Source organism: Colobus angolensis, unplaced genomic scaffold (genome assembly GCF_000951035.1).
Source record: "Colobus angolensis palliatus isolate OR3802 unplaced genomic scaffold, Cang.pa_1.0 Scaffold11, whole genome shotgun sequence".
NCBI lineage: Eukaryota > Metazoa > Chordata > Mammalia > Primates > Cercopithecidae > Colobus > Colobus angolensis.
Window position 1 is genome coordinate 2,518,704 of NW_012112030.1, and position 10,501 is coordinate 2,529,204.

Genomic DNA, 10,501 nt, shown 5'->3' on the forward strand with positions numbered 1-10,501 from the left:
TTTTGTATTTTTAGTAGAGACGGGGTTTCACCATGTTGGCCAGGCTGGTCTCGAACTCTTGACCTCAAGCGATCTGCCTGCCTTGGCCTCCCAAAATGCCGGGATTATAGGCATGAGCCCCTGCACCTGGCCTAATTTTTTAAAATTTTTTTGCAGAGACAAATAAAATGTTGCCCAGGCTGGCCTCAAGTGACCCTCCCACCTCAGCCTCCCAAAGTGTTGGGACTATAAGCATAAGCCACTGCGTCCTATCAAATGTAAACACTAGTCGCCAATTACAACGTCAACAAACAACTGGGTCAGAAAAAAGGATGAAAGAGTAGGAAGTTCAAAGCTGGTGTAGTGCAAATAACCCTAGACTGGGGTGCTGATAAATTTGGGTGATGTCTGGGTGACACTGAGCAAATTGCACAACCCCAGTTCCATTCCATCTTTAAAATCTTACAATTCTACAGAGGAAGAAAAAGGTGATCTTTATTTGGAAGAAAGGAAGATCTTGGTTTGATATGTAATAGGCAAATAACAATGCTATTAGGCTAGGTTGTTTAAATATGAATTAATGCCTATCCATTATCTAGATTGGGTTAACACCCTCTGGTGATATTATATGTCAGTGCTTCTACTGGATAAATGCCAAACTTGTCTCTGGCATTTAAGGCTTTTCCTGCCCAACTTTATCTCAAACTTCTCATGGTTCAGACCTCTAACCCTCTGCTCTGGCCCCAGTCCTGTTTCCTTATCACCACTTGTAGCTTTTGATTAATCCTTCCCACCCACCCTCTTCTAAAGTTCCATAACCTTCATAAAACGTTCCAACTGCTTACATTTTATGTGTATATATGTACAGGTACTTCCCAATCTTGGCCTTTCTACAGGACTTTAAAGCAATCCCATGTGGTAAGCACTGTTGTCCTCATTTCATAGATATGGAAATTAGGCCCCAGAGGGTTTTGTGGCCTGCCTAGGGTCCTTCAGTTTGTGAGCAGCAACAAGGCTGGGTGTGATTTGTTTGCCTTCAAAGCCCATACTTTTTTCCATTGTACTATGCTGCCTCCATGTATTAAACCATGGAGTGAGGATGCGGTAAAAAAGCCTATAAACCAGTTGTAATACAGCTTGTTGTGGCATAAATTCAGATACACCACATCCTTTGAACCACACGTGTAATAAACGCTTGGAATAGTATGGATCGATTTTAAGGAGGTTGTTAGTCCTGTTTCCCAAGTCCAGCATTAAAATGATATTCCAAGGTAAATGACAGGTAGGTGGCTTGGAAAATAAAAAAAAGCAACATGGCATAAGAAGAAAATAGTAGGAAAGGGACAGAAAAGAGACGAAAGTATAATATAAGCTGGCAATAAACAAAACAAACACCAAGAATATGAAATATGGAATATGGGGCTGAAAAGGACGAAAGGGCTAAAATTCCTAAGTTAGGGGCCCTATGCCTACCGATAAGATGCGCGCGTGTGCGGGGTGGTTATTAATGACAGAGCAGGACACATGGCCAGTCAGTGGAACTCAACAGAGCGACAAATAAAGACAGGTCGTGGGAGCACGGGTAGAGCCTGGCACAAGAGGGCGGGGGCCCTACTGAGGGGCCAGAGGGCATGGCAGGGGTTGAAGAGAAAGGTGAAGAGGTTCAGAGGGCACAGCTCCCCAGACTCGAGACAGGACTTCTGTCTTCCCTCAATAGCTGTTGGTGTGCTTCAGGATTCACACCCGCACCCGGCACAGCCCTCCCGGGTGGCTCCGGGAAGAGCGGGCGGTCCTGTCCCCATTCCTCCCCTACTCCCCGGGGACTCCGCGAGGGGCGGAGGGAGGCAGGAGGGTCCTTACCCAGGAAGATGGAGATGATCAGCCGCAGCGCCTGTTCTGACGCGCCCAGGGACGTCGCCAACTTGTTAAGGCTCAGCTCCTGGAAACCCGACTGCAGAACCCCCGCCAGCGCCACCACAGTCCCCTCGTCCCCCTCGGCTGAGGACGCCATCTTAACTCCGGGCGCCCCACAGGGACCCCCCAGCTCCGTGCGCCCCAAATGCAGGCAAAACGCTATCGCTTCACCCCCAATTCCGGCTCGGGGCCCGCCCACGGCGTGCGCATTGGCTAGAGGCCCGCCCCGCGGCGCCAGCTCAACCCGTTATTGGCCGACCCGCGCAGAGGGCGGGGCCTAGAGCGGCAAGGTAGGAAGAGGGCGGGTCTGAAGGTTTGTAAGGCAAAGGTGACTCCTGCCGAGAATGCACACGGTGGAGGCCTAGGGCTGGGCGGGGCTTGGCGTCGGGACCCAGAGCTGCCATTGGAAAGGTCTGAGCCCGTGGTCCGGCGACCGTTCAACTCCGTTCGAAGTGCTCCCGGGAGGAGTCCTCCCGGGCGAGCAACCGGCCGGCCCGTTCGCTGCCTTCCCATTGGCTGAGGCGGGAGCAGGCGAGAGTCTGGGCGCGGGGGGACAGCCCGCGCGCGAGGTTACTCCCGGTCGCCGGCGCTGAGGTTACTGGGGCATGTAACGGGGAGGCGGGAACGCCCGCGCCGCCTCGCGCGCGCCCCCTAACGGCCCCTCCCGGCCCGTTCTTAAATTCTTAGGCTGTTAAACTCGTCGCCTTCACTCCCCGAGGTTCAGTGGAAAGCCCAGTGCCCCAGGAGCAGTCATTGCTCCTTTTATTTCATGTATCCCTTTTCCATGCAATTTCGTGTAGTAAAACGTGATCTTCCCCCGAGAGGCGATGAAATTAAGATATGCATATTTAACACTTATTATTTTAATTAAAAATTCAAATAGTTTTGCACTAATACGTTTATGATAAAAGTTCTAACAGTATAGTAATGTAAAACAGCAAAGTCCTATCTCCAGGTCCTGCTTTCCATTCTCACTTCCTACAGGTAATCCTGTTAAGATATGCCCAAGGGTGGGCGCGGTGACTCACGCCTGTAATCCCAGCACTTTGGGAGGCGGAGGCGGACGAATCAGGAGGTCAGGAGATCGAGACCATCCTGGCTAACACGTGAAACCCCGTCTTTACCAAAAATACAAAAAATTAGCCGGGCGTGGTGGCGGGCGCCTATAGTCCCAGCTACTCGGGAGGCTGAGGCAGGAGAATGGCGTGAACCCGGGAGGCAGAACTTGTAGTGAGCCGAGATAGCGCCACTGCACTCCAGCCTGGGCGACAGAGCGAAACTCTGTCTCAAAAAAAAAAAAAAAAAGAAAAAGAAAAAAAATCTGTGGAGCACTTACCATGTGCCAGGGACTATGCTGGGCTTGGGAATAGAATCAGGAGCCCAGAACCACGGAGTGGGAGGATGCACAAGTAATAGCATCAATGAACGTGTTATTGCAAGTGAAGGTAAGTGCTCTGAAGGAAAAGGTCAAGCAAGCTTCTGTGAGAGTATGTAACAAAGGAATACTAAGAGTTTCTTGCAGTAACTCTTAGTTACAATAATTGGTGGCGCATTCTTGTAAAATTACAGCTTATACTTTTACAGCATTTGCACTTTATAAAGCACTTTTATCCGTATTATTCCACTTGCTTTGACTGTGCAATAGAATATTTATTATGATGATGTCCTCTTACAGAGGCCTGGAAAAATTAAGAAACCGGGTAAGTTCCTTTACAAGTAAGCGGCAGACAGAATTTAAACAAAGGTCTGTCAAATTCCCTACTCCTACTCCCTTCTTGGGCAAAATTTTGAAAAACAAAATATTTCTTTCACACAGAAAAGTAAAGGATAATATAACTTCCCTAGGTTAAGAAAAAAAATCACCTATACATTTGAAAAGCTGGTATTTCCCTCCTTCCTTTCTCTCAGAGGTCACCACTTTGCTGACTTTGGTATTTATCAATCCCATGCCTATTTTAATACTTTACATACAGCGTATATCCAGAAAGGAAAATTAGTATAGTTTTGCATGCCTTATATTGGCCGGGCACAGTGGTTCATGCCTGTAATCCTAGCACTTAGGGAGGTTGAGGCAGGAAGATTGCTTGAGCCCAGGAGTTGGAGACCAGCCTGGGCAACATAGACAGACCCTGTCTCTACAAAAAAAAAAAAAAAAAAAAGTTTGATGGGCATGGTGGCACGTGCCTGTAGTCCCAGCTACTCAGGAAGCTAAGGTAGGAGGATCACTTTGAGCCTGGGAGGTTGAGGCTGTAGTGAGCCGTGATCATGACACTGCACTCCAACCTGAGAGAGCGAGACTCTGTCTTGCAAAAAAACCAAAAATTATCTATATAGGCCAGGCGCAGTGGCTCATGCCTGTAATCCCAGCACTTTGGGAGGCTGAGGTGGGTGGATCACCTGAGGTCAGGAATTAGAGACCAGCTTGGCCAACACGGTGAAACCCTGTCTAAAACCCTGTCTCTACTAAAAATACAAAAAAATTAGCCAGGCATGGTGTTGGGCACCTGTAATCCCAGCTACTTGGGAGGCTGAGGCACGAGAATCACTTGAACCCGGGAGGTGGAGGTTGTAGTGAGCTGAGACTGTGCCATTGCACTCCAGCCTGGGCAACAAGAACAAAACTGTGTCTCAGAAAAAAAAGAAAAAAAGCTGGGCACGGTGGCTCACCCCTGTAAGCCCAGCATTTTGGGAGGCTGAGGCAGGCGGATCACCTGAGATCAGGAGTTCGAAACCAGCCTGGCCAACATGATGAAACCCCGACTCTACTAAAAATACAAAAATCAGCCAAGCGCAGTGGTGGGTGCCTGTAATCCCAGCTACTTGGGAGGCTGAGGCAGGAGAACTGCTTAAACCTGGGAGGTGGAGGTTGCGGTGAGCTGAGATCGTGCCATTGTACTCCAGCCTGTGCGACAGATCAAGACTCCGTCTCAAAAAAAAAAAGAAAGAAAGAAAATTATGTATGTATTTATAACTTCAGTAAAGCCTAAACATATAGTGTTTATAGAGTCCAATTAAACTGCCTTTACAAAATTATGACAGTAAGAGAAATCTGGTATAGTTGACTTCATCTTCCTTTTTTTGAGACAGTCTTGCTATGTCACCCAGGCTGGAGTGCAGGAGCATGGTCTTAGCTCACTGCAACCTCTGCCTCCCAGGTTCAAGCAATTCTTGTGCCTCAGCCTCCCAAGTAGCTGGTTTTACAGGCGTGCACCACCATGCCCAGCTAATTTTTGTATTTTTAGTAGAGATGGGGTTTCGCCACGTTGGTCAGGTTAGTCTTGAACTCCTGGCCTCAAGTGATCTGCCTGCCTCAGCCTCCCCAAGTGCTGCGATTAACACGTGTGAGCACTATGCCCAACCTCCCTCATGCTTTTAACCTCCAAGCTATCTTTGGTCATTCCTGGGCGTAAACCAAACTGACTTTGGGAGAAATGTAGTTTATAGTTAACCTTAAAGCAGGGATAATAGCCCTTCCCCAAACTAAGCCACCTTTGTAAAACTAGTGAAAGTCCACAAGGTTAAGCTTATGAAAGGGGCCTGAATTCTGCTAAAACGTAGGCATAATTAAGTGATTACCAACCATTGTTCAGGAGGTCACCAGATTTGTAACTTCCCCAATTACGCATCTAGGTAACATCATGCTGTAGAATTTAAGGTTGACCTTTTAGGATGTCTTTTCAGATTTTGGCATTTCTGCAAACGCCAGCTGGACTCATGACTCAACCAGTCCTACAGACCCCATCCAGAGGTGGAGTCAGGGCATGAGGATCATTTGCCATACCGCTCTGATTGCATCCCCAACAAACTAGCAGCACTTATACCGTAGGCCCCTGCCCACCAAACTGTCTTTGAAAAATCCTAGCCTCCAAATTTTCAGGGAGATTGATTTGAGTAATAGCTTCATGTACCATGTGGCATGGTCAGCCTTGCATCAATTAAACTCTTCCTCTAATGCAATGCCATGGTCACAGTGAACTGATTTTGTCTGTGCAGCAGGCAGGAAGAGGCCCACTGGGCAATCACACAGGGTAGTGTATGGTAGTGTCCTAGGCTTTTACATTCATTCTCATACTCTTCACACTCACGACTCACCCAGAACAACTGCGAGTCCTGCAAGCTCCATTCAGGTAAATGGCCTATACAGGTGTGCCATTTTAAAATTTTATTTTATTTTATTTTTTATTTTTATTGAGATGGAGTTTTGCTCTTGTTGCCCAGGCTGGAGTGCAATGGCACGATCTTGGCTCACTGCAATCTCCGCCTCCTGGGTTCAAGTGATTCTCCTGCCTCAGCCTCCCGAGTAGCTGGAATTACAGGCATGCGCCACCATGCCCGGCTAATTTTATTTTTAGTAGAGATGGTTTCTCCATGTTGTTCAGGCTTGTCTCGAACTCCCGACCTCAGGTGATCCGCCCGCCTCCCGAAGTGCTGGGATTACAGGCGTGAGCCACCGCGCCCGGCCTTTTTAATCGTTTATACTATATTTTTACTGTACCTTTTCTATGTTTAGATGTGTTTAGATACACACAAATAGTTATCATTACAATTCTAATTGTAATACACAATATTCATTATAATAACATGCTGTGCAAGTTTTTAGCCGAGGAGCAATAGGCTATACCCTTGTAAACTAAAGTAAAATTAGAAGCCCCCACTAACTGACCGAATGGACCCTCTCCTGGCAAAGCGGACCCCAGAGTAACCTTGAAAACTGAGTTCTTTGGGATGAGGCCAAGCATGCCTCCTTATGCTCACCCCTCCCTCCCTAACCCGTTTAGGTTTTCTAACTTAAGGGCTAAACAGAAACTAGCTCTTTCAAAAGACTCTACCAGTGATATCAACCAGCTGTCTCATATTGTCCCCTCCTTTTATGCCTGATAAGAGAGCCTTGAATACGAAGTGGTTCTGACCAGTCTACAGAGAGTGCAGTGAGGATTTTCATGTTCTCTGCTTCACCTTTTGATGCCAGAGGGCCCTAAACTCTGCCCTTAGATCATCCTAATGCCACATTTTTGAACATGGGGCCTGCGGAGAAGCATGAAGCTCAATTGCACATGAGTATGTTTATCCTTTCGTAAAACTCATCACTCCTATAACGTACTAAATACGTACATTTGGCCACCCCACTCAGCATAAATTTCTCTTCCCTTTGGCCCTCCCTTGAAGTGTCTGTTTCTGGCTTCTGACTGGAGGCTATGCTTCTTGGCCTATCAGAATGGCCCCCCTGTAGGCTTACAACCCTTTATGATAAATAAAGCCCTCTTTTTTGTATTTATGAACCTCATCACCCTGATGAAGCTGGGGACATGGAGCCCCTAAATTCTGGTGGATCTTCTTTGCCAGTGAAAGAGGTTTCCCCATCCCTGGTGGAAGCATCCCATCTGAGAGGACTAACCCTGCATTGCCTAAGAAACTGTAATGGTTTCCATGCAGTTGCCATGCAGGACAAAGCTGATGCTCCTCAGGACCCTTCCCCACCTACCCGCTTTGCTTCTAGACCTGTAACTAGACTCAAATCCCAGCAGGCCCCTAAGGTGAGGGACAAAGTGTGACCCATGAGGAAGTGTGCGGCACTCCAAAAGAATGGCTTAAGATGTCTAATTTATACAGACAAAAATTTTGGGAACATGTATGGGAATGGATATCGAAGGCATGGGATAATGGAAGGAACATAAAACTGGATCTGGCCAAATTTATTTATATGGTCTTACTAAATAGAAGTTCTACATTTAATGTTGCAACTCAGAGAGTTAGGAAGAGCTCTAACAATTTGTCTAGCTATTTGGCTGAGACATGGACCAAAGGTGGGTCATAATGAGTAAATCAGAAATTCTAAATCTGCCCTGGTTTAATGTAGAGGAAGATACTCAAAGGCTTAGGAAGATTGAAAATTTAGAGGGATTGTCATTTAAGAATTATTCACCCACACTGGAAGGATCCAGAAGACATATCTTTCACCATTATTGTAAGAAATAAATTTGTGGCTGGGCATGGAGGGTGATGCCTGTTGTCCCAGCACTTTGTGAAGTCCAGGTGGAGAATAGCTTGAGGCTAGGGGTTCAAGAGTAGCCTGGGGAGCATAGTGAGACTCTCTCTCTACAAAAATTAAAAGAACAAAACAGGGCCAGGTGTAGTGACTCATGCCTGTAATCGGCACTTTGGGGGGCCGAGTTGGGTGGATCACCTGAGGTCAGGAGTTCAAGACCATCCTGACCAACATGGTGAAACCCCTTCTCTACAAAAATACAAAAAACAAAACAAAACAAAACAAAAACCTAGCCAGCCATGATGGCAGGCGCCTGTAGTCCCAGCTACTCGGGAGGCTGAGGCAGAAGAATCACTTGAATCCGGGAGGCAGTGGTTGCAGTGAGCCGAGATCGCACCATTGCACTCCAGCCTAGGCGACAGAGCGAGACTCCATGTCAAAATAAATAAATAATGCAAAACATCTGGGCATGGCTGTGTGAACCCCAAATATCTGAGGTGGTCTCAGTTAATTTAGAAAATTTATTTTGCTAAGGTTGAGGATGCGAACCCGTGACACAGCCTCAGGAAGTCCTGACGACATGTGCCCAACGTGGTCAGGGCACAGCTTGGTTTCATACATCTTAGGGAGACATGAGAACCAATATATATAAGAAGTACATTGGTTCTCTACAGAAAGGTGGGGATAGCTCAAAGCAGGGAGAGGGCTTCCAGGTCACAGGTAGGTAAGAGACAAATGGTTGCATTCTTTTGAGTTTATGATAAGCCTTTCCAAAAGAGGCAATCAGATATGCATCTATCTCCATGAGCAGAGGAATGACTTTGAATAGAATGGGAGGCAGGTTTGCCCTGAGCAGTTCCCAGCTTGACTTTTCTCATTAGTTTAGTAATTTTGGGGCCATAAGATTTTCCTTTCACATTTACCCCCTTTTCTTTTCTTTTTCTTTTTCTTTCTTTTATTTATTTTTTTTTTTGAGACAGTTTCACTCTGTCACACAGACTGGAGTGCAGTGGCGCAATCTCAGCTCACTGCAACCTCTGCCTCCTGGGTTCAAGCAATTCTTCTGCCTCAGCCTCCCAAGTAGCTGGGGTTACAGGCACCTGCCACCACGCCTGGCTAATTTTTGCATTTTCAGTAGAGATGGGGTTTCACCATGTTGGCCAGGCTTGTCTTAAACTCCTGACCTCAGGTGATCCACCTGACTCAGCCTCCTGAAATGCTGAGATTATGGGCAAGAGCCACCACGCCTGGCCAGGATCAGCAATGTTTTAAACAAAAAGTCAAAAAGATGAGTTCAGTCTATGCAGTTAATTCCTGTTCTGCTTGATATTCATGAACATTTTAGCTCCCCATTAGTCCTATAGAGGAAAGTTTTTCCTCTATTCCAATGTCGCAATCTCCAAAGTTATAAAAAACCTGCATTCAAGAGCACCTGTTAGACTTTTATAGCTGATTATAAATCCACCTTCTAAAGAGGATCAAAACATTACAACAATTGTCCATGGATGACAAAAAGTTTTAGGGCAGCCACCGTCAAAGACACATTGACAAGGAAATTTGTTACTTCTGTGGTACACAACAATTTTAACATAACAATTTTGATTATTACTAATAATATACACTAAGTCATATCAGAATTACAGGAGTTTCCCATAACTTTGGAACACATACCAACATCATATTTATACAAATACAGTCCAGAGAAAACCAAACACCATTTTATATTTGACAATGCTTCTTGTATAATTTTTGTAACAAATAAGCCAAACTATGTCATTTTTAGAATTTAGGAAACCTGATATCTTAAAGGAATAATTAGGTCAGAAAAAGACATAATTTATAATCTGATTTTGGAAAGTTTGTCAAGTATCAAAGGTTTCAACACTTGATATCCCAAAATAGGATCACAGGTCATTGTAAAATAAGTCATTCATTTAACCAAAGTGATAACTGAAAGATTTCAGAAAAAAAGGTAAAAATTTTCATTCTTTGAGAGGGGAGACAATTTTTCAAACAACAAGCCTTAATAAAAACAACATGAAGCCAATTACATTTGTTTTTCAAAATTTTATAATGTATAAAATTTTAATCTTGACCATAAAATATAACTTCCGTAAGCCTTTTATAACCTTCATAAGCTTTATTGAGGAGTCAGTTACTGCTTCAAGAAAACCTTGGTTATCTGACACAGGGGCCCATATGCTGGTCTTGCATCAGTGTGCCTTTGACATTAATGATTAATTTATAGAGAAACTGAACTTATTTTATCTTTCAAAATCAGCCCTTACCATCTCATGTGCCCACCTCTTCTGCAGTAGCCTTTGGGCCTTGAGGAGTTGAATAGCTTTAATTCCTGGACTTGGTGTTTTTTTTTTTTTTTTTTTTTTATGGGGTTTCGCTTTTGTTGCCCAGAATGGAGTGCAATGGCGCAGTCTCAGCTCACTGTAACCTCTGCCTCACAGGTTCAAGCGATTTTCTTGCCTCAGCCTCCTGAGTAGCTGGGATTACAGGCATGTGCCACCATGCCCGGCTAATTTTGTATTTTTAGTAGAGACGGGGTTCCTCCATGTTGGTCAGGCTGGTCTCGAACTCCCGACCTCAGGTGATCCGCTCGCCTCGGCC

General features: G+C 45.5%; 1 protein-coding gene across 1 annotated transcript in view; it reads right to left on the reverse strand.

Annotated features, from left to right (window-relative positions):
* LPCAT3 (lysophosphatidylcholine acyltransferase 3) overlaps window positions 1-2,496 on the reverse strand; it is a 41,660-nt gene extending 39,164 nt beyond the window's left edge. The window contains exon 1 of the mRNA XM_011952377.1: window positions 1,840-2,496. Within this exon, the coding sequence (XP_011807767.1) occupies window positions 1,840-1,990 (151 nt within the window). The 5' untranslated portion in view covers window positions 1,991-2,496. The remainder of the gene's footprint in view (window positions 1-1,839) is intronic.
* Window positions 2,497-10,501: the final 8,005 nt, after the last annotated feature.